Raw genomic sequence first — 22714 nt, 5'->3', positions numbered from 1 at the left:
CTGACTTCCTCCTGTACCTTTTGTCTAATTCTCAATTAAATTATGAGCTCTTTCTCTCTCTCATTCATTCTATTCTCTGTGTGTTTACGTCTTACTTAATTCCATACAATTTTTGTGGTTGCCTGTAATTCTTTTTTGTTTTTTTTAAGTTTCCATTTTTGAAACGTACAGTATTTTGTTTTTTTGTTTGTTGAATATATTTTTTAGTTTTTGTGGATTTTTATACATCGATAATTTTTTGTTTTTTTTCCATTTTTTTCCTTTGTTTTTTATATATATATATTTTTTTTTTTTGTTAATAATATTTTTGCATACAGCTATGCATAAGGGTGTGTGTGTGTGTGTCTGTGTGGAGGTAGGGAGAATCAACGCTTGGCATTCTCCTATCCATTTACTTCATTTCCTTTTATTGTTCTCCTCCAAAAATGCTCTCTTCCAGAGTGCATTTCTCAATGTTTCTCCTTTGTTTTTTTTTTTTTTTTGTTTTTTTTTATTTGTAAACACTTTTCAATAAATACACATACCACAAATCGTTCGAAAAGATTTTCATAATTCAAAATATTTGTGTGCATTTGTCTGTCGCCTGTTCCCCCCATTCAGGCAAATTTGTATACTTTTCTCTTATTTGTTTATATGCTTTAGTTTGCTGTCTCCTACTACTCCATCGGCTTTTGCTGCTGCTTTCGCTTTTTTTCTTTCTTTTTTTGCTGTCGCCGCTTTCCACCTGCTGCGGCGCCTTCGGCTTCGGCAACGGCTGCGACTGCGACTGCTGCTGGCAGCTGGCGATGTCAATTCAATGATGGTGTATGGCAGGGATCATGCCAATTGATCTCGATATTCGGCCACTTGGTCTGGAGGCAAGTCACCATCGGATTCGAGGCACACATCGACTTCAGATCCCCCTCTAGTAGAATGGCCGAACCGCAATAGTAGCGCACCTGCAAAAAAAGCCAAGGAAGATTATTAAAATGTAATCATTAAAACGACGGGGAGAAGCAAGACCCACCAAAGCCTAAATATATAGGATAGATCTTCCACATAGAAGATCAGTACCAAATATCAATATTTACATGATTCTATGCCATCATTATAATACACTTTTTGGCATACCTTAGCCCTTATAAAATTAGAGTCTTTAATTCTTTTGCTAGAACCGTAATTTCTCAGTCCAAAAATTGGAATATGCAGGAATTATATATAGTTGGAACTCTTAAAACAGGGAACAGGGGTCTTTCCAAATCTCTATAAACCCAGAGAACCCACGAAAACAATTCCAAACATATGTAACCCTATTGGAACCCTAATATAAAGCCTGGATTATAAAGAATGGAAGCCACATATACCAAATGCCTATAGATCCATCAGAACCTATGATTTTATGGCCGTCAGAATCCCTCAAACACCTATTAAGAATCCCATTCTTTATGCCTCCTTCCAATTATATATTTCCTGGTTCCCTAATGAATAATTATATTTTTTTATGTCCAAGACTTGATTAAAAACATCCTATTACAACCCAACTTGACCTTTTATTTGTCCTGGCATCAAACCGAGTTCTTCTGATAGACTGGGGGATCTTTGAAACTAAGGAATAACTAATGTAGAAATTTATTCTAAAGAATGCAGCTAACTATCGAATTAAAGTTAAAGAATTAAAGCTTAAGTTCGCCGTCTGGCAAATATTAAACTTTCAAATGCAAAATTCTTGTTTAAAAGTCAGGAAAAGTCGCATTAAATTCGGTTCTTGTTGTTTTTAAATTTTATTAATATGCGCTTAGGTCTATGAGTCGTCGTTTAAGGTGTCCTTGATAGAAATCTATGGATAACCGGCTAGGCTGCAGCCGTTTGACGAAACCTCCCCAAAATCATACAGACAAAAAATGCATTAAAAGTTGTTCGGGCCCCCAGTCTATCAGAGACGTCGACTATCGACTAAGTGTTATTGGATATATAGATGTTGAGAAGTTACATATAAACCGACCTTGTTGTTGCCATTGGAGCCTGGTATGCCGTTGTAGTGCATTAGCTCAAACGTATCGGGTGCGGAATGTCGCTCGCATGGAAAGAATTCCTCCATGAAAGCATTCAGCAATATGATGCCCAAATTCTCTGGATCCAAACGTTTCATCATGAGATTAACACTGTACGATGGCGGGGGGCGGTGGGGGGAACAAGATACAACAAGAACAAGAAAACAGAGCGCACAAAAATGATAAATGAGAGAGACATTTCAATGGGGTAGGGAGGAGGGTAAATACTTACTATCCCTGTTCACTGACAAGATTCAATTGGGCCAATACTTCACGTAGAAGGGACGAGGCTATGAAATTATTACCCTCCGGGTCGAACGACTTGAATATGCGACGACCGTGCTCTGAGGGCGTCTCCGGCGAGACGAGCTTCTTCTCGTGGCTGAATAGCACTGCGAAAGAGACCGGAAAAGAATCAAATGTATAGTTTCATTCCTCAGCGAAGGTTGCTCTTTCGTACCAGTTAAATGCGTGTCTGAACCCATCACCCAGACGGGATATCTGGGATTCTTGTAGAACGAACCCACTGTGCAGTAGCGCATCTGCTCCATTGTCGTTATGTATCCAATATCGCTCTGTTCGCAGATTCCCCTCAACTTTAAGCCGCCAACATCCTGTTCATGGTCCCACACATAGCCCACGGCACGACCCGTGAGCATTAGATTAATCATGGACTGGCCGCCATAGCCAAAGGTTCTGTGTATGATCGGCTCCGAGGTGTCGGATATGTCGGCGGCGACCAGCTCAATGCCCTTGGTAAGGAACACCGAGTACATGAAGAGCATCACGCCATAGGTGTCCGTCAGTTGGTTGTAATGATCACCGAAGTATCGCGACACTGTCGGACCATCGAGAAAGTGTAGCGTATAGAGACGTGAATGGAACTCGTCGGGGGTGAGGTCACGGTCCGGATGATGGTGGGACGACGAGGCCTGTCCAGCTTTATTGTCTTTCCCTGTTAGATGCTCCACCGTTTCAGGTGTTGCCTCTTCGGCCTCCTCATCCACTTCATTCGCATTAGGTCCTGCGCCACCTTCTCCTCCCCCTCCAACGGCTGCTGCTGATGCTCCCGATGTGGCGGCTCTCTCTTTGGTTGTCTGGTTGTCACTGTTGGTGCGATGCCGATGCAGCTGGACAAGACGATAGCGTGGGGCACGGCAATTCCGTAATATATTGCACAGGGCCTGTATGAGTAGACGCTTGCACTCCGCTGGAGTTATCTTTAGCAGACGAGGCAAGGATGAATGGATGGAATGAAAATAAAAACAGCAAGAACATTTATGTATATCACTTACCTCCGACAATCGAAACTCGTGAGTGTCCATGGTAATTATCTTAAGCAAATACGCCTGAACGGGCGCTATCACAGCACAAGGGCCGCCCTGTTTTTGCACCAATGCCGACGGCTCATAATCACTAAACTCAAATCCTAAAAAGAACAACAAATAATACATGAAAAAAAAGGGCGCGCAAAAGAATTTTGGTTTTTTTTTTTTTATTTTTTGTGGTTTGCATTTGATGGGCGTTGGGTTGCTGCAGCCTGTGCGTGTGCGTGCATTTGCGTGTGTGTGTGTGTGGGTGGGTGGGTGTTTTTCTGTTTTGGGTGGTGGGTGGTGGGTTGTGGGTGGTGCATGATTACCTTGAGACCAACGCTTGAATACATCTTCGCGCACATTATCGCCCCACAACAACTGCTTTATCTCGCGCAGCTCGCGCATATCATTTGCATTCAACTGCGGCATCGGCGGCAACTGCTGCTGCTGTTGCTGTTGCTGTGGTTTTTGTTTTGGGGTCTGCGGCCCGCCGCCAGGAGTGGACGACGCCTGCTCCTGCTGACGTTGGGCGGCCGATATTGTGGGCGGCCCAGCACTTGTAGTGGGACGTTGCTCCTGCCGCTGCTGTCCAGCAGCAGTTGCAGTGTCGTTCTGCTCCAAGATTGCCGAGGCCAACGTCATCGATGTTGACTCCGATGCACTTTTTTGCGAGGCAGATTTCTCGCTGGGCTCCCCTACGGTTTCCTCGTTCATATCGTTTTTCTGTTTTGTGTGTGGATTGTGTGTGCTGCTGCTGCTGATGCGCTTTTGCTGCACTCGGGGCCTGGCGACTGTTTTGAAAGGGAAAACACACACACACGAAAATTGTGTTTCGTATGTATCGAAATGCAGTTAATGCCACTATTTTGTTGGCATCTCTGCCTTTTTATTTTCGTTTTTCCTTGGGGCGCTGTGTGGGCTGCAAATGCAACAGTGTAGGGGCTGTGTGCCCAGAAACCGAGAACTGTGAAAATACCTTGCGGAATGCGCCCCGTCCCAAAAATACTCACTTAAAATAAAATTACTTGTGTTGAAATTGTGCCGAGTGTATAGTTTTAGGGCGATATTTGATTTGAAGAGTATGAAGAGTATTAGTATGAGTTCATTTGATTGAGAAGTGGAATTTGTCGGCATACTATGTTCAAATAAATTTCAGTTCAGGGCTGGCCAAAAATACCAGTTTCGATATGGTGCAGCCCTGGCGATGCAGTTTCCCTCCACAACTTTCGTTTTTTGTTTGCTTTGCGATTTATCTGGACTAGTTTCGACGTTAAATCGCTTATTGGATGAGTGGCAAGCCGCTTAAGCCCAAGCCACCGGGTGGCCAGCCCGGGGGTGCCCAGGGATTGCCTCCACAGAAGCAGACCAAGGACCGGCTGTACCACTGCAGCTCCTGTTTGGCCAGCTTTCGCTGGTACCCAAAGACCAAGCAACACGAGCAGCATTGTGCGGGTCGCTTGTGGCGCCTCCACATCTGCAAGCACTGCCTGACCCTCTTCGGGGACGAGAAGGTGCTGGAGCGGCACCTGGCGCGAAAGCATGCCGACGGCCGATTCCTGTGCCTGCAGTGCGGCAAGCGCTACTCCTCGACGACGTTCCTCTACCGGCACGTAGTGACCTGGCACGGCCTGCATTCGCTCTTCTACTGCGCTATGTGCGCGAATAGCCGCAACGATGTGAGGACTTTCAGCAGCATGGATGCGCTGCAGGCACATGCCGAGCTGGCGCACGATCTGGCGCCAAGGAAAACTCACAGCGAGGTGGGCGATACCGAGGAGCTGGAAATGCTGGAGGAGAACATCGACGATATACTGCCGAGCGTGGACTGGGATGACGATGTCACCTTTGGCTGGCCCATGGACCTCGACAAGGAGGCCTGCATAGCCGATCACATGCCCAGCGGCTATGTGTGTCCCATCTGTGGAAACGGCTTCCCCGGCAGCATGAGCCTGATCCGCCACCTCGCGGACACACACCAGAAGAGCTCACTCGAGTGCTGCTTCTGTGGCAAGTTGCACACGACCCGAGGGGCATTGCGAGGACATCTCGAACGCATGCATGTCCTGATCCGCCGCCATGTGTGCCATATCTGCCAGGCGGACTTCACCACCGTCGATCACCTCAAAAAGCATGTGCAGAGCAGTCACATTAAAGATCGTCCCTATCTGTGTCCCGCCTGCGGTAAGGGCTACAATCGGCTCTGTGACCTCAACAAACATGTGTGCTCCACCCAGGAGCACGGACGGGAGCCACACATTTGCCAGTTGTGCAATTATGCCTTCCGTCGGATCGTCGATCTGAAGCAGCATGTCATCAAGAAGCATGCATAAAGGTATGTGTCTTACTCCATGGAGAAAGAAATGTAGGCTACAGTAGACCATGTATTATATTTGTCGGTTATACGTTCAAATCTGGATCTATAGTCAGTTTTCAGTTCGATATTCTCAGAATTATAGCGAGACAACTGTGTGGGCAGACTCTCTCGATATCTGATATCTATAAGAATACCAAAATCTCGTTGAGATGGCTTTACAATTTGGCGACTGTTTTGCATAAGTTTTTAAATCAGTTAATGCATTCAACAAACCCCCCCTCCCCCTTGGAGGGAAGCTAATAAAATTTCCCTGCTGGGAAAAACCAACGCACGCAAATTAAAATCCACACCTTTTACCTAATATACCTTGAAGTATCGGCTTGAAAAATCCGATTTTGTCTTCAAGGTATATTGCTCGTCAAAACACGCCGAGGTGAGGTTCGCACGGGTCTTCAATTTCCCTTCCCCTTTTTTTTTCCTGTTGCGCAGACTCCGCGCTGATCGAGCACCAAAAGAGAGAGAGAGAGAGCGTAACAGTTGAAGTAACAGTAACAGTATCAGTAACAGCAGCCGTCTCTCAAGAGAGCGAAAGATCGTCTCTCTTGCTCTTTGGTGTGAGCGTTTGGTTTGCGCGGGAATGGTAATGAGCGATTTTCCACAAAAAATGCATTCACAAACAACCAACCAGCTCCGACTTGAGCGTCCTTTTGTTACAAGGCTTTTTAAACTCAACATGATTTTTGAATATGACCCGAAAGAGAGCAAATACACCCCTTCGTATAACAGTGACCAGTGACGGTAGCAGCGACAGTAACAGTAACAGTAACAGTGGGTGAGAACAAGTGTCATGTTGTGGTCGGAGGCGCCTATCGCGGGGTTTTCGAATACCCGACAAAAACAACACAAAATAAAAACTTGGCCCACACCGATATGTCATTTTGAACGGAACGAACTTGCTGGCATCTGGATCGCATATACCGTCTACTCCACTCCTCTCCCCTCCGCCGTGTCTTTGTCGTCGTTATTATCACAAATCACAAATAAATAGGTGTTTGTTTTTTTTTTCGAGTGTGTTTTTGTGTTTCAACTGTTTTTCCGCCTGTTGACAATATTCGTAGTGCACTTTTTTTGAGTGATTTTCTTGTTGTTGCAGTAAGTAAAAGCTACTGAAAACATGTTTGTTGCATTTTTCCCCAAAAAGGAATTATAAAGTCTTATAATTAGTAAAAAAGAAAAGTGCATAGATCTGTACAAAATAAGAAATAATGAATATAAATAGTTATGATAGCAACTGCTATTTAGAAAAGACTAAAGATACTGAAAAATGTGCCAAACAATAATAATAATAATTTACATACGTTTGCAGATCGATTGTGGACAATTATATATCATTACATAGATCCATTGTGAGCTATATATGAGAACAGATCTGTTGATGGTCTCTGTATTACGTACAAAAATGTATGAAGCTTTATAATAAAGATAACCCCCCAAACTTGAACAAAAAGAGATCTAAGTGCTTTAAGATTTCTTAAAAAATTAAATAAAATAAAAAGAATATTCAGAAGCGTGACAAAGTAGTACAAGCTCCATCAAAATAAGCCCAAACAAATTGGTAATAATATAATAACCATTGAAAAACTTCAAAAAGCGTTCTATAAAGAACTTCAAATGAATCGAGATAATTGAACAAATTGTGCTAAAACATTATACAACATTTTGCGAGCGCATGTCAAAACAAAACCAAACAATAAGAATAATAATAAATTCAAATCGAAATCAAATGAAACGACGACCCTCAAGTCTCTGTTAACATTTAAACTGAAACAACTTTTGTTGTTGGTTGTGGCAAATGTTTTCCACATTTGTTGTTGTTGTTGCTGGAGCTGCGAGAGAGGGAGCCGAGCCGGGCCTTAAAAAAGCTTTTATCATATCGGATCTGTGTTCGTGTTTTTTGGCATCTAAAAACAGCTTTTGGCTGAAACGAGAACGGATTTCGCTGTGTTGTGGCTTTTAATGCAAACAAATAAGTATAATAAGTACAAAAAATAATTAGCGTTATTTGTTTCTATTTCTGTGATGTGAGTGGTGCGGAAAACCCCCATGAAAATTGTTCCGCTTGAGTTGTTCTTTCCAACGTCAACGCATTTGAAAACCTGGCTTGAATGGAAATCACACTGGATGTGAATCGAACCTAGAACCAACTTGAACAAAAGATTCCAATGAATGGGTAACCCAAAAAGGGATGTCGATGGGCCTTTAGATTTCATAGATCATTCATTCACTGACTCACTAGAATATCCCAGGGGTACAACTCTATTGACCATTGACCTATGCTACTCAAACAATCGTTTGTATGATCTATGATTAATCGAAAGATTAACCATTTAATTGTTAACTGAAAAGGTGAAGAAAATGAACGATCCGCAAATACTTGATCGTTTAATCAAACGCATGCGATACGTTTCTTTCTAATTACCAACCAAACTCCATATAATATCTCACATCTAAAGTGGAAAGTTGAGAATCGTTTAATCTTAAATTCACATTCCAGACAGCTCTTCTAGACCATCACTTTAAGGGGGGGGTGCGGGCCGGGTGCTTCAAATCCATAATTTATCTTGTAGAAACCGTCAACCTCCTGTCCCTTGCTCGCTTCTCTGTTGTTTTGTTGAAGCTCTCCCCCAGCGGCAGAGGAATTATCATTTATTCCCATATTGCAATTGATTTGCCTGCGAGAGCCCTACGCCCCAGACTCCAGAATGGATCTTGCAACTAAACCTCTCCCCTGAGACGGGGTCTGCCTCCTTATTTCGTACCCTCTGCGTGGGCCCCTCCTTATCATTAATGCCAGAGTGTGCCCTCCTCATGTCTCAGTGTGTCTGTCTTCTCTCTGTGGAATGTTGTTGTTTGGGGCAATTACAAGTTGGCACTCCTTGGAGTCCCACAGAATGGGGACCGGACCGGACCGCCCATGTTGGCACTCGAACTCGTGCGTCGGTATTTGGTGGCACAGTGAAAGCTCTCTTAACTGTTACACGTACAAATTCAGTAGGCATTCATTCACTGCCAAAATGTTCCCATAAACGAACGGACACGAGACAAGAGGTGGGCGAGGGGTTGTATTTACGATGAGACTCGCGATACGAATTTTTGTATCATATAATTTACACAATTTTCTGGAAGATTGGCAAAGCAAAGCTTTACTTAATTAAACGAAAAAGGGTGTAAAATCTATGGTGAAAAATATAGGTACACTCCCTAAAAGTTGTTATGAATATAATATTTAGTTGCTAAATCTCAAAATCTTCTAAAAAGTCATATATGTACGTAGTCGATAATTATAAATGTTTTATGAATGAGAAATCGTTGTAACGGCGTGTCAGCTCATCGGTTGGAAATCTCCCAAAACCACAGAACCACATCTCCTTAGACCCCATTTACAAGTATTTTTCATTGAAGAATATACATGTTAAATGGATTTTTCTATCCACTAAAGCATTCACTGTAAATCCTTTCGATTTCGCACATATCTCACACAATTTCTCGATGTTTCGCTGTCTCCAAATCTCTACCCATCTCTCTCTCTCTCTGCCCCTCTTTCTTGTGATATCGTTCAGTCTCCGTTTCGGTGAATACCTGCGCAATGACGCACCAGTGGGGCGATGCCTCCAAAAGAAAATACCCGCTAAAACACCTGCAAAAGCAACAGAGCAAGAAAAAACAACAACAACACACATTCCAACGAACGCAAAACGCATTTTATAATTAAAAAACGTGCTTAATTTTGTAATCGGTTGATTGTGCAGTCAATGTCTCCGTCGCCTCACTCCACCTCAGTTCCCCTTTGTAGATCGACGACAGAGGAGGCTCTTAGGGGGGGTCTACTCTCTCCATCTCCATCAGCACCGCCCTGTTCTCTCACTTGTTGTTCGCCACTCGGCACAGCGGAATATCAACAGCTGATAAGAGACGTCAACGCAAGCGTTTGCCAAGATATTTCCCTCACATTCGATAGAGTTATAAACAGATCTATTATCATGATATCATCCTCATTCGTAAGGAAAATAAGGGATAGTAGTTGAATGGCGTGACACGACTTCATAGATTTATCGCTGAGGCAAGCTTTTTTTCCCCCTGTTCGATTCAATCAGGTTAAGGTCTGCCTTCCAATTGGGGCATTAAACCGAAATTTTTTATAGTTAAACCTTTTGAAAGATACTCTTGCCTATAATTTAATTGAATTTACTTTTATATAAAGCAGCTTTACGACTTAATAATGATAGCGGCTAACATTTAGAGACAATTTCAAGAGACAATAGATTCAATTTCACTTCGAATCGCATCAATTCCATAAGTCTAACCACTATTATCCACTTTGATTATTAGGGGGTGAAGATTCGATTTTTTTTGGTTGGTATTTTCAACAAAAAGAGATTCCGGTTGGTTCAAAGCTTTAAATGGATCTCCAGTTCATACTGTCGATGTTTTAAAGGCGTGTTCTACATCGTCCTTGGAGGGCTGATGAAATTTCATCGCTAAATCGGTTCACTCTAAATCGGTTCCACTAATTCAGAGTTACAATCTTTAAAATAAGGTCTTCCTCTGTAGTTCCTACAGATGTTACTGCGATCATAGTGTGATGTTAAAACCCCACTGTCCACCTCAATATAATCCTGAAGAGTAGCTCCGCAAGTTATTTTATTTACTCTTAACTTTAGATTAGAGTTAATTCAATTAAAACTTAAATGAAATTCAAAGAACATAAAGCTGGGGTAAATGTTTACGTTTGTATTGACACTGGATATCAAATATTTGTGTCTTGGTTTTGTGATTATTTGAACAGCTGTTTTTTGATTCTACAGGTGTTTTAACGTTGTATAATGAGCAAACGATAGAATAACAATGTGATCAACTATCAACATTTACATTCATAGGCGGATGGCATTCGCAACGAATGTGGCCACTCACTTATGGGAAACAGAGGTATGAGACATGGTGACCCATATGCAGCTCGAATCGAATGCCTTGAAATTATTCGAAAACTCAAATTATTAAATGAAATGAACTCTAGAACGTGTTGGCTTGTTAAAAAACGAAAACCGAACATTTTCAACCAGAAACGTGGTATATTCGCAGACTAGCGCTATTCTACGCAATTAATTGTAATAAAATGTTCCTTAAAATGTATTTTGGAACAAAAACCTTTCAGGGTTCCACTCCCGAAGTTGCACTCCTTCAAGAGATTACCGTTATTATCACTTCCTACCAATTAAAGAGCGCAGAAGAGAATAAGAGAAATGAAATGAAACGGAGAATGAGAATGAGAAAAAAGGAATGTCATAATGAATCACACAGGTGTGCGTGTGCGTGTGCGTGTGCATGAGAGAGAGAGAGAGTGAGCAATACACGGCAACAAATGCTACAACAAAAGCTGCAGCAGCTTTGGCTTTGGCTTACGGCTCTCCCATATCAATCGGTATTTGATTAACGGGTTCTGTTTCGCTCCCCGTTCCCCCGCAAGAAAGGAAAGGGGGAAGTGAAGAGTAGAACACAAGAAAACAATGGAAACTGCAGCAGCAGCAGCCCGGGCTGTGATATCAGTAGAGAGTGTGTGTGTGTGTGTGTGTGCGTGTCTGTTTATGTCTCATGATTGCACAAAACAAATAAACAGTTAAGGGAGTGACTCCACCTCCATGCACCTCCCGTACCACCTGTACCAGCAGGTACTCCTACATATAAAAGCCACATAGAGCAAGTCTTTAGCTCTCTACAACTCCCCTCTCTCTCTCGCTCTCTTTTTCTGTGAAACTCCTGCTTTTGCGGACACCGTAACAATGCGAGCTTCAAAGCTATTTTTAGTGATCGCAGAAGCTTGCATTCGCGCTTTTGCGCTCTCACTCTCACTCGCTCCTGCTCATTGGGTTATTTATCTCCTTTCCTGTGCTGCTGTTTGTGGCCTCTCTTTGGTCTGTACTTGATTTATCCACTTCAACGTCTACTTCTACTTCTTCTTGTTCGTAATAAACACCCGGTACGTTGGGGGACAACTGCTACCCTATATCTCATAGGGTATCTAGTCGATCTGGCCTGTATGAACAGTTGAGAATTTATCATAAATTAAATTTACAAGATATAAAGCTATCTAAAGACAACTGATATTCTGCGAAAAATCATCATGATTGAATAAATATTACAGACAGAATAATTAGCTCTTTTTGGAGCTGAAACAGCTGTCTGTTTCATGTGAAATTCTAATCAGAACCTTACCAATTCCTTAATTATCCCATTATTCTCACAGCATTTTCTGAGTAGCAAGTATCCTATAGTCCGCATATTCGATTCGATACTCCATTTCGATATGTTGTTTTTTTTTGCTTCATAGGGGAGCCAATTTGTCTCGCTGGCATTCTGTTGCTGTTTTGTTTTGCATTTTTATGAATGAATGGCAAATCACTGACTCTTTCTATTTTATATGTACATATGTATATTGTGTCGTACGTATTTTTGTTAGGCTGATAAACCGCCTTGAGCCAACCAAAACAAATACCAACAACATATCATTATCGGGGGGTATGCACACTCGTCGTACGAGAGTTTTATTATGTTATCGACAGCAGAGCTGAAAGGGAAACGCGAACGCGAACTGACCTATAATAAGAATTTTCATATTTGAGCAGCCCACAGAAGACAGAAGGGGAGGCTCCAAAGAAGCGGTGGGGGCTGGCGCGCAGGGCCTTCCATTGCAATCATGGCATAAAAGGGAGAGAGAGGAGAGAATACATAATAATAATAATAAAATGCAATTCCACGAAAACACAAAACCAAAGAAATAACAGAACCGCAGCATTGAATACTCTTTAAGATCCGATGGTTCTTGGGAATATGTTGCTTTCTATAACCGATATACATATGTATTCTGTTATGTCTGTTTATATGTAAATATAAAACCGATCTTCATTATGATCTCTCTTTTCTGAGAGAGTAACGAGATCTTTATAAGCAGAGGCTAGTATTTTAGGATCTCCTGTTAAAGAATGTTGCAATACCCGCATGTAGAGTAGCCACAAAAAACGGGTACGATGGCCAGTGTATCTGATGTATTAAAGATTACTACCTCTATACCAAGGAAAGGAAATATTTAATTCCAATCACACTTGGGGCTCACCCATGAAGGTCCCACAAAGACAGACAGGAAATCGAATGGGATATTTCCTCCCTGCACCTGTTGATTATGTACATACATACATATATGAAAATCCTGTTTGCTTAATGGCTACAATTTTCTTCTTCTGATTTATGACTCAAGAAAAGGCTCTATTGTATAATAAAAGAAGCAAACAAATAAACAGCTCGGACCGGCGTGTCGAACAATCGTGGTTCATTCATAGCCAAAATGCGTTGCATTGTTCCGCCAATGGTGGGCTGTACAAATAGGAATGGAATGGGTATATTGGTTGTGGAGGAGGAGGCCTCCCCCCGAAAATATTTCTCTATTCCAAAATGAATTTAGAAACTAACAGATACACTCATGCGTATATCTTTTTGTGATTTCGTTATTAAAAATCCAAAAACAGGTAATTTGAAACGAATGTATCCATTCGCTTAGGGGAACAGCGCACGGGAACGTGAGAGGTGACGCATGTGCACCTCAGCGGAAAAGGGCTATAAGTAGAGCTGTAAATAGTTTCCTACCATAAAATGAGTGCACTCGTAGATGTAAGTAATTCCTCAAGAATTAAATATATATATATATATATGACTAAGAGGTATCCCATGGGTTTATTACCACACACACTCTTTCGATATGAGTATTTCTTTATAGCCTCCATTCATTCATTCCTCATGCAATCATTCCGGATGATTGTCGATTGATATGCCTGACGCATACTCACACTCGTGGCTCTGTCTCGGTCTTTGTTTTTTTTGTATGCTTATGATAAGAGTTTTTTTTTTACCAATGTCAAGTTAGCCATAAAAAAGGTTTTTCGTTGGACAACATCGACAAGAAGCGGATTCAGAAGGTGACCCCAATTCGAACGGTAAATGTGTCCACCCACGTGCACGACTTTAGTCTTCCAAAAAATATATACATATATATAAATAAAGAGTTGACATTGTAAATTAGGCAGCAAGACAAAAGAAAAGTAAATTAACCACCGAACAAATAACAACAGACAGATCTCCGGTGACGTCTTCTCGCCCTGTCCCAGCCATCATCGTCGCGCTGTAAATCAGATCATAAATCATGCTTGCCACAAAGCCAGACAAATAGCCAGACAAATGGGATGCGATGCGGCATAAGCACAAGGTGTATTTACACAGAAGATGAGGCAGTGCCAGAGTGGATCGTTATATATTTGTGGAGAGCCGAGAATATCGTTTGGTATACATTAGAATGGGTTCTTCAAAATAGCCAACCATATAAGCCTTAATTAATTTGAACCAAAATCCACCTAAATTTTATAAAATATCTTAATTAAATTATCTTATATAAATTATTAATATTATGTTAGATAATTTTGTTTCTTGTAAGAAACAAATATAATAAATAAAAAAATATGTAAGGTTGTCAGGGCCTAACCTTACATGAATATACCTTTAGCAGAAGCCCCTGCAAAAGCGGTACCAGCTAAATTCTCTTTTCTCACTCTCATTCCAGTAAAATAACAGTAGCAACAACACAACCTTTAACAGAAGACGAAACGAAGCTTTAACAGAAGCAACAACACCAACTGTTAACCGAAGACCAGAGCACCTGCTCTCGCTCGCCCTCCCACACACACTTAGCCATGCCACAAACCAAATCTTCGACAGCGCATCGCCTACCTCTACAGCTGTCGCTGCTGCTGTTAATCGTCAGCGGTGCTGCTGGCGTCTCTGTCGCGTCCTCGGCCAATCTGCAACCCTCGCCACGCTTTTTCTATGCTGCGACGGCGGCGGCCACCCCACCATCAGATGCCGCATCACAGACAAAGGTGCGTCTGCTGCGGCAGACAAACGGCGCAGCAGTACCCGTGGATGAGGGAAGCTGTTGCCAGGGGGCAGCCGCCGATGCTGGAACACCTGTAACGGTGAGTGCTTTCACACATACAGGTACAGGGGGATATCTTAACAGAGATTGTAGAGCGGTGTTTAACAGACACAGAGAGGGGATATTTTAACAGCTGTAGGAAGGAAATTTCGAAGAGCGATCGGCAAAAGGAAAAAAGGATATTGGAATTGTGATGAGAAATGAAATCAGATCAGCGATCGGATAAGGAGAAGCAATAGTGGATGGTATATTTTAACTGCTGAATAACTCTCGTTAGGTGGGGGGTGGATGGGGGATATGCAGTGGCGCCACAGCTTTTATGGTGGCGCCACAGAGTCGCCTAGAGACATTGCACATTTGGGTCAGCCTCCAGCGATCATCGCATTTGTTTGCAGCTTGATAAGCCACAACCCCAACTCGGACCCCAATCCAATCCCATCATCCCCCACCCCCACCCAAATCCCCCATTCCCATGGACAGTGGCGCCGTTGCCGTCGCCTGTCATCGTCTCAGCCTCAGCCTCTCTGGTTTCTGGTTTCTGGGTGTTGTTTCTGGAATTCTGTTCTGCTTCTGCATCTGGTGGCATTGATAGCGATCGCCTTGATTCCAAAACAAATAATTCGCATTACGTCTCTCCCATACCGATGATACCCGCTCCCGTCCCCATTCCCATTCCCACATCGTCTGTCGCCAGAGCTTTTGTTTGCGTCAATTCAAAGATAAACAGAAGCGGCCGGGCTCCACCTTCCAGTGGAGCTCCCTTTTTAGCAGATCCTCCCCCTCCACCTACGCCCACACCTGCTCGTTGGTTCTTTCGGTTTCCCCTTTCGGCAGAAGCGGATAACAGAGCAGGGTTTTTCGTCATTATTTACTGGGTAAACATCTGGATCAATTTCTAAATACACAAATAAGATACTGATCCCATAAAAACCCGCGATTCATTTCCTGGAACCTTGGAAGATCATTCAATGATTCATTTTCGATCTGTTTGCAGAAACAGAAGTTCCTCTTGAGATTATTCTGATGTCTCCGCGATTTCCTCGCGATCATATCAATTTTGCAGTCGTGTCTGTTGCCCTTGAACTTTCTCTGCGATTGCTGCTGCTGCTGCTTCCACAATTAACACAAGAAAGTGAATAAACGGCAACCCGTTCCGGGGCGCTAATGAATCATGGCCAAGCGAATCGTGGCGCCGCTACCGACGTTCGAGATGACGATGCCGTGCCAATTGGTCAAAGCACCTGGCACGTGGCGGCCAGAAGGCCCCCCCCCTTCTATGGGGTGACGCACGAGAGCACCGTAGCACCAGATATAAAAACAAATATCAGTCCGAGCTTCAAGCTATCTGTTCCCTGGAAATAGCAACATTTCTATGCAGTTGTCGTCTGTCATTTTTTTAATGGCATACGCAGACGTACACACATCTGTATCTACGTCAATTCAGGGGGAATCGAAAGAGGAGAGGAGAGCAGAGAGAGCAGCAGGCTAGACGCGGATAGGAGAGCAGGTGACTAATGATCGCTGGAGCGATCTCTTGTACGTGTTGTCACAGTTTTTTAATAATAAAACAATAGTTACAATGCCAGTTGCCACCTTTTTAGTTTAATTTGTAGGAAAAAACGTTTGATAATTGTTCAAATATTGCTTTAGACTCTGTTTTCTACACTGAGAGAAAAATTGCATATTTCAACTATAGAATTCCCTGTCCTTTAAACATAAATGTATAAAAAAAGTCTAAATATAAATCAGTTTATATAATGCTTTGAAGTTGTTAGAAATATAATCTAAATTCCATTAATTCCAATTCTATTTTCAATAGTTGCCATTGGAACTTGCAACGGACTTGAGCAACATCACCGCCGACTACGATGTCTCTGGCGAAATATCCTCCAAGGGTGAGTAGAACACCATTTAAGTGCCTCTACTATTCACAATCTGTAGATTAACATCTCTCTCTTTCTGGTCTTTTGCAGAAAACTTCAAACGCAGCGTCACCAGATGTAAGATCATTTCTGAAGACTATAAAAAAAGATTTACTAGAATTTATAGAATATTTAAATTCAATTTGTTTTTCATTAGCAGCAAAATTCAAAAAGCTATTTTTTGTTATGTTCTATTTTGTTCCATTATATTGGAATAATTACCAACTAAATTTATTTTAAAACCTAATTGGAATACTCGTATTCGCGCATTAAATCAGTGTTTGCGCTGAGCTTTTTGAGATATCATCGTATAAAATACCAGAATCACTTGAACCTGTTCGCTTAGGGGAACATTTGTACAGCGAATCAGTGTTTATACAGTATCAGTACAGTGTCTGTATCCAATTTCCATATCTGTGTGTGATAGGGGGTCGCCAAAGAATTAAATGACATTATTTGGCGGCCCCTTGCGAATATTATAATCGGAATCTTTCGGTTTTTCATCTCGTGAGCTGTATACTAGGGTGTTGTAAAGCCAACCCACTTGTCGCCTGACAGGTTTCCGTTGACAGTCCAATTCTAAGGTAGAAGAATGTGGCAATATACGAGTATATATGTACTTTATATTGGTTATAGTTTCCTGAATTAAGAACCAACCCTCTTTTGCTCTTGCAGCTGCCATACGGAATGCCCAGCCTGCGATCTGCTCGCCTCAGCCGACCATTGTGGAGCTGAAACCGCCCAGCGATGAGGCGGGGAATTTCAATGTCTACTATACGCCTGCATGCACGCGCATTAATCGCTGCAATGGCTGCTGCGGCTCCACATTGATCTCCTGCCAGCCCACGCAGACGGAGAAGGTGCAGATGCGTGTGCGAAAATTCGAACGTGGCGGCACATCCAAGCGCAGCTCGGAAATCATTGTGGTCGAACAGCATTTGGCGTGCCGCTGCGATTGCCGCATCAAGGCCGAGGACTGCAATGCGTATCAGCTGTACAGGAGAGAATTGTGCCGCTGCGAGTGCCAGAACACGGACGCCAGGGACAAGTGCTTGGAGCAGGCCGACAGCAAGTATTGGGACGATGCAAATTGCACCTGTGCCTGCCGCTACAATCAGAGCTGCACCACCGGCACCGTTTTCGATGAGACGCAATGCAAATGCACCGATGTGAGTGTGCCCTGAGTGCCCTGAGTGCCCTGGCGTGCGGGGGATACTAGTCCTTAAGGGATAGATAAATTGGTTATAGATTGGTGCGTTTCGGTTGTGGTTAAATCTTAAGTTGTACTCCCAATGCAGAACCACAGGCACCCACAACGGGTCTGTCCTTGCAAATAAGGAAAACACTCTTCAAAGATTCCAGATTCCACAATTCCGATTGGTTTTTAGTTGTAGTTTAAGTCTTTTGTCTTGGTCTTGCTGTTTATACTATGTATGTTTTTTCCCCATCTTTTCTGTTTTCTCTTTATGTTTCGTTTTAGATCAAAAATGTCGAGTATTATTCGTAATTCGTTAACAAACACACACACAAACACACTGTTCCACTATTTTGTTGCCGAGAAATTTGTTAAACATATTTGAAGAATTTCATAACCATTTAAAAGAAAGATAGAGAAAACTTATCTTTGTGATACTTTCCTGCAAAATGTAACTAAAATTAGAAGCCAATGGTTTAAGGCAATTTATTGTAAAATGTAACTTATAGTAGAGCTGTGTTGAGGCAAGAGAGAGTGAGAGAGAGAGAGAGAGAGAGGGAGAGGAGTGTGATCCCCAGAAGGTTTCGTAGCATTGTGTGAGTACTTCCGTCCAGTTGTCCCCCCCATCCTGCATGTACATATATCTGTAGTACCCGCTAATGCTGGCATATCCTAATACTCTCCCACATTTCACAATCACTGCTTCTGTTCCTATCCCTAGTATATATGTAGATCTGTTTTTGTTTCTCTTGTGGCTTGAATTACTAATTAAAATTCGGTCTACTCTATGTCTAGCCATCGGCCCCCATTGATGTGGTGGATCGCAAGCGTTTCATTGTCCAGGCAGTGGAGGTAGAGCCCGACAATACCACTCTCTATCATGTGTAAGAGCGCTGAGGAGGAAACGAGGAAAAGAAGGACCAGTGGGAGGAGGAGCACCAGCTGGGACTACAACCTGGAATGGCGAGAGATTGTACTGAGAAACCCACAAAATACACAATGATTGCACTAAGCTTAACTGCACACGTACTTTATATATTATTTATAGTTATCGATTTAGACCTAGTCTATTACAACAACCCACACACGTCACACACATTCCGCCCCCGTACGCCCGTACCCCCGTACCCCCGTATTCAGTATTCTGTCTGTTGTTCCCTCATTTTGTGCGTGCAGCCTAATTATTATATTTTTTTTTATTGATTTGTTAGCTAACTTTTTAGGCGCCTGTTTCCATGCTTAAGTTTTATATTTTTCAATATCACCACAGAAATTTCACTTTTGCCTCACACCTCCCATAATTGTGTGTAGATTTTTGTTTTGTATAATTTGTATGCAAATTTTGTAGCTTTAAGTCAGGCCATTCCAAGAACACGATGCAAGAGAATATACAAAGATTATTGAAGTAATATGTAAATATGTTTTGAAGAAATTCTTTCTTTTTATTTTCCCCTGAAGCAGAAGCTCCTGCACCATGCGACCTGTTAAGACAGACGCGAGAGCAGCTTGGATGTAACAATGTTTCTGTACAGTGGAGCAATAAACGAAGTGTAGAAGAGAACAATATAGGCTTCAGTCTGCAAGCACTGCCTATGAATTTAATAGCTAATATCGGACTAGTGGATACACAGATATTTATGCTAATCAAGAATGCCATTCCTATGGAAGTGGTACTCAAAACATTATGAAATCGAATCAAAAGCAAAGAATACCAATATTCTATTGATTATTTGACGCTTTATTGGAAACGGACGACATATGGTTAAAATAATGATATCTGGGAATTATAACAACGGAAAACTCTAAAATAGGTATTTAAAAATATTTAAGGACTATTTTCCTTTTGGTTGTGGCCTTGGGCAAGTCTCCAGCCGAGGGCCCGTCAGTGGTATGCGACGAGAATCCTACTCATCCGAGAAGGACCCTTCAGTATCCTCGGTGTAGGTCAGGACGCTCTCCGATGCTGATGACGAGTCCTTGAAGCTGCTTGCCACAATGGTGGTGGATCCATGGTCCGTGTCCTCCGACAGCAGCGAAGTCTGCGAAGATGTGGAGCCATAGGGCTCCAGCTCTGCAACCGACAGATCGCTTTCCGAACCCGGACAGATATGGCGCTTCGGTTCATCCACGCAACGAAAGTCTTCGATATTGGTCTTCTCAGTCTGCAGCATAAACATGTAGTTTTTGAACTCATCCCACGACACAAAGGACATGTTCGGTATGGTCGCGGCGACAGGGCGATGGTATTCGCAGCGCGTATCGATCATCCAGCGGCGAGAGGAAAGAAGCTGTATTCCGGTGGTGGCAAGCCTATCCTTCAGACAGTGCGGCTCCATTACAGTGGTTGCTAGAAGGCTGCTGTAGATCAGGGCATCAGCTAGGATCTTCTTGGACTCGGGCAGCTGTAGGAACACATCCAGGATATCTCCGAACGGACCGGTCTGCGGGCGATCCGCCAGCGAGACCTTCTGCAGCATGAGTATGGAGAGAAACCCATAGCGGACGCTATTGAGGACCTTGCCAACGCTGCCACGACGCAAGGGCCACTTGTATCGCAGCCAGCACAAGCCACTGTACAAAACCTATTTGGATATGCAATCAATGAAATGTTGAATGTTGTCCAAATGGGAACCGATTCTGGGACACTCACTTCAATTTCGGAGTTGACTGCCAAACGATCCGACTTCAGAAGAAGCGACACTTGAGTCTCACTCAGCCGCAGGAACTGCTTGGAGGAGAAGATGACCAGCGTGGACTTGGTAATGCGATCCACCATCATTCCATGCAGCTCCTCGATCTCGTGCACTTTGCGCGACTTGCAGAGCATCTCGAATGCATCGTACTCAGTCGGGTTCTTTTTCTCCAGCAGCTTCCACATCTGCTCGAGCAATTCGGGAATGGCCAGGAATCGAGCCCCTCTGAGCATTGCAAGATCGAAGCTCTGCACAACGCTGCACTCCCCATGCATCCAGCGGTATATTTTATCGAATGCACGAGATGCCAGCTCTGGGGTCTCGAAGTACAGGCATCCCTTCCGCATTTGCTCCGTCAAACGCTTCGAAAAAAACGAAAGAACCGCGTCGTGGCACAGAAAGCGCACCCCATCCACGTTCACAATGGTGGAACGACTACTCTCGATGTGGATCATAGCCACGTCCACCAAGCGATCTTTGTTCTTTAGTCGGATAAATTTCTTGCAACATTGTCCATTCGCCTTTTCCACCTCGGCGGTGTGTTTCTTGAAAGCCTCCAATTGCTCAGCGATTTTGGTATTGCCAAGGTTAAGACTGAGAGAAAAATCAGCGATTGAACACGGGTTTGTATTGGCTGTAATCGAGTCAAAGTTGTATACTTACGCGGTAGTTCTGCGTGGTGTTACTTCCCAGTCCTTTACTTGCTTTTGCTGAAACATCCTTTCTTTGTATTCTTGTATTCTTTTTTTCTCGAAAAATTATTTCTGCTTATGAAATAAGAGCAGTAAGACGTGTGCGATATGTTCAATACCTTTTTGTGACTGGGATTATATTGAATACGTTTTGGCAGAAAACTAAATTCGACTTTAACAAAGTTTTACACAATTTCAAAGAAAAGAAAGAGTTGCCACCCCTCATTTCACGAAAGGCATAGCTGCAACCAACTTAATTCCGTAAGAAAGCCGGTGGCATCGCCATAAATATTGGTTTTAAGAAACGGAAAAGATGTAAATAAGAAAGACTTGAACGACCCTAATTACTAAAAAAATCGAAATCAAACCCCGCCCCATTAAATATTTTTATCAGGCATTTTTGAACATTAAAATTTTAAGGACAGAATCAAGAATCAAACTATTTTTTTTTTTTATTGCATTCAGTCCATTTTTGAAAGTCTGTTTGATAAAGAAGGTACGAATTTTGCAATTTAAGCACAACAGAAGAGCACAACAGATTTTACAGTTTAATGTGTTTTGCGCCAAGCCTGGTTTTGGAAAAATATCAATTATCGCACAAAACTATCGATATTTAAACGAAAAAGCTTATTAAGAATATGTCGTTTTTGGGACATCACTGAAATCAGAAATTTGATTTTTCCGGCACAAAAATCGATATAAATGATATTTCATTCAAGGATACGAACCTCAACTCACATGGAGACCTATGGGCCATGATGGCTGCAAGTTTTCTCAGCCACATAGCATGCAAGAAAAAAACGGCCACATGGAAAATGGTCCCACCAATATATCGATATATGGACACATCAATATATATTTAACAAACTAAACTAAATGGTCTCACAAATTTTTCTGCCGCGAACAATGAAACAACAAGCTAGTGTCGAATTTTTTTCTAAATTCAGAAAAGTCCGTTGATTTATTTGCAAAAAAAAAGAAAATATCGCCAACAAATATATTATCAAAAATATATATTCAACATCCCTACAGTCCGTCGAGTCGGAAGTCGGAGTTGTGTGCAAAGAAGTTTGAGGAAAAGAGCCGAAAAACGAAAAATCGAAATAAGGCGGATAGCGAGAAGCGCTAATATTAACACATCTGCTTGCCACCAAAAAAAAAGAAACCAAAACCAAAACCAAGACCAAGACCGCCTTACATCGCATCGCACCGCACTCTACGCTGTCCGCTGTCCGTTCTCCCACCCCCCTGTATTGCCTGTTCTTCGAAAACCGAGCAACAGCAGCAGCAGGCCCCAAAATCAATAATCTGGTTGTGTGGTTTTCGCGGCTTTTTTTTTGTGTTTTCTTTCAAAAACAATCAATACCCGAAGGTAACGTGTGTAGAATCAAAATCTAACAATTCCATCTCTCAGTGTGCGTTTGCGTTTGCGTTCGTTGACGCTTGACATATTGGTACACATTTTCTTTTATATTTTTACATTATTAGTCGTTTTTATAAAAAAAAAAAATCGCCTGCATG

The 22714-nt window shown here is 42.5% G+C and overlaps 4 protein-coding genes across 5 annotated transcripts; 2 read left to right on the top strand and 2 right to left on the bottom strand.

Annotated features, from left to right (window-relative positions):
* Nucleotides 1-269: 269 nt before the first annotated feature.
* Nucleotides 270-4269, bottom strand: LOC6603068 (ubiquitin carboxyl-terminal hydrolase MINDY-3 homolog). The gene is made up of 6 exons (XM_026991277.1): nucleotides 3670-4269; nucleotides 3326-3459; nucleotides 2491-3250; nucleotides 2263-2422; nucleotides 1982-2141; nucleotides 270-938 (listed from the first exon to the last, which is right to left on the bottom strand). The coding sequence occupies exons 1-6, from the start codon at nucleotides 4055-4057 to the stop codon at nucleotides 789-791; spliced, it is 1752 nt and encodes a 583-aa protein (XP_026847078.1). The 5' UTR covers nucleotides 4058-4269; the 3' UTR covers nucleotides 270-788.
* Nucleotides 4270-4582: 313 nt separating this feature from the next.
* LOC6603070 (zinc finger and BTB domain-containing protein 47) lies at nucleotides 4583-14446 on the top strand. Its single transcript, XM_002028052.2, has 2 exons — nucleotides 4583-5675; nucleotides 14320-14446. Exon 1 carries the CDS (start codon nucleotides 4630-4632, stop codon nucleotides 5671-5673), a length of 1044 nt encoding a protein of 347 aa, XP_002028088.1. The 5' UTR covers nucleotides 4583-4629; the 3' UTR covers nucleotides 5674-5675; nucleotides 14320-14446.
* Nucleotides 14443-19225, top strand: LOC6603071 (vascular endothelial growth factor C). Of its 2 annotated transcripts, XR_003409044.1 has the most exons (6): nucleotides 14443-14731; nucleotides 16511-16586; nucleotides 16665-16691; nucleotides 17289-17782; nucleotides 18094-18404; nucleotides 18604-18670. XR_003409044.1 is itself a non-coding variant. In XM_026991322.1 (5 exons), exons 1-5 carry the CDS (start codon nucleotides 14450-14452, stop codon nucleotides 18694-18696), a joined length of 972 nt encoding a protein of 323 aa, XP_026847123.1. In that variant the 5' UTR covers nucleotides 14443-14449; the 3' UTR covers nucleotides 18697-19225. The 2 variants fall into 2 exon arrangements, 1 of the variants encoding a protein (XP_026847123.1); XM_026991322.1 differs by lacking the exon at nucleotides 18094-18404 and having other exon boundaries at nucleotides 18604-19225.
* Nucleotides 19226-19548: 323 nt separating this feature from the next.
* LOC6603106 lies at nucleotides 19549-21269 on the bottom strand. The gene is made up of 3 exons (XM_026991356.1): nucleotides 21165-21269; nucleotides 20459-21095; nucleotides 19549-20390 (listed from the first exon to the last, which is right to left on the bottom strand). Exons 1-3 carry the CDS (start codon nucleotides 21218-21220, stop codon nucleotides 19713-19715), a joined length of 1371 nt encoding a protein of 456 aa, XP_026847157.1. The 5' UTR covers nucleotides 21221-21269; the 3' UTR covers nucleotides 19549-19712.
* Nucleotides 21270-22714: the final 1445 nt, after the last annotated feature.

Source organism: Drosophila persimilis, unplaced genomic scaffold, assembly GCF_003286085.1.
Source record: "Drosophila persimilis strain 14011-0111.01,24,50 unplaced genomic scaffold, DperRS2 tig00000663-arrow-arrow-pilon, whole genome shotgun sequence".
NCBI classification, from domain to species: domain Eukaryota; kingdom Metazoa; phylum Arthropoda; class Insecta; order Diptera; family Drosophilidae; genus Drosophila; species Drosophila persimilis.
This window is presented reverse-complemented; position numbering and strand designations above follow the sequence as displayed.

Excerpts from the sequence above, each read along its gene's own strand:
- LOC6603071 (XM_026991322.1), top strand. The coding sequence starts at position 14,450 with ATGCCACAAACCAAATCTTCGACAGCGCATCGCCTACCTCTACAGCTG. Across the intron at positions 14,732-16,510 it reads ATGCTGGAACACCTGTAACG|TTGCCATTGGAACTTGCAAC; the intron begins GTGAGTGCTTTC and ends TATTTTCAATAG. Across the intron at positions 16,692-17,288 it reads CAAACGCAGCGTCACCAGAT|CTGCCATACGGAATGCCCAG; the intron begins GTAAGATCATTT and ends TTGCTCTTGCAG.
- LOC6603068 (XM_026991277.1), bottom strand. The coding sequence starts at position 4,057 with ATGAACGAGGAAACCGTAGGGGAGCCCAGCGAGAAATCTGCCTCGCAA. Across the intron at positions 3,460-3,669 it reads ATTCAAGCGTTGGTCTCAAG|GATTTGAGTTTAGTGATTAT; the intron begins GTAATCATGCAC and ends TGTTCTTTTTAG. Across the intron at positions 939-1,981 it reads GCTCCAATGGCAACAACAAG|GTGCGCTACTATTGCGGTTC; the intron begins GTCGGTTTATAT and ends CTTTTTTTGCAG.
- LOC6603070 (XM_002028052.2), top strand. The coding sequence starts at position 4,630 with ATGAGTGGCAAGCCGCTTAAGCCCAAGCCACCGGGTGGCCAGCCCGGG.
- LOC6603106 (XM_026991356.1), bottom strand. The coding sequence starts at position 21,220 with ATGTTTCAGCAAAAGCAAGTAAAGGACTGGGAAGTAACACCACGCAGA. Across the intron at positions 21,096-21,164 it reads ACACCACGCAGAACTACCGC|TCTTAACCTTGGCAATACCA; the intron begins GTAAGTATACAA and ends TTTTTCTCTCAG. Across the intron at positions 20,391-20,458 it reads CAGTCAACTCCGAAATTGAA|GTTTTGTACAGTGGCTTGTG; the intron begins GTGAGTGTCCCA and ends ATATCCAAATAG.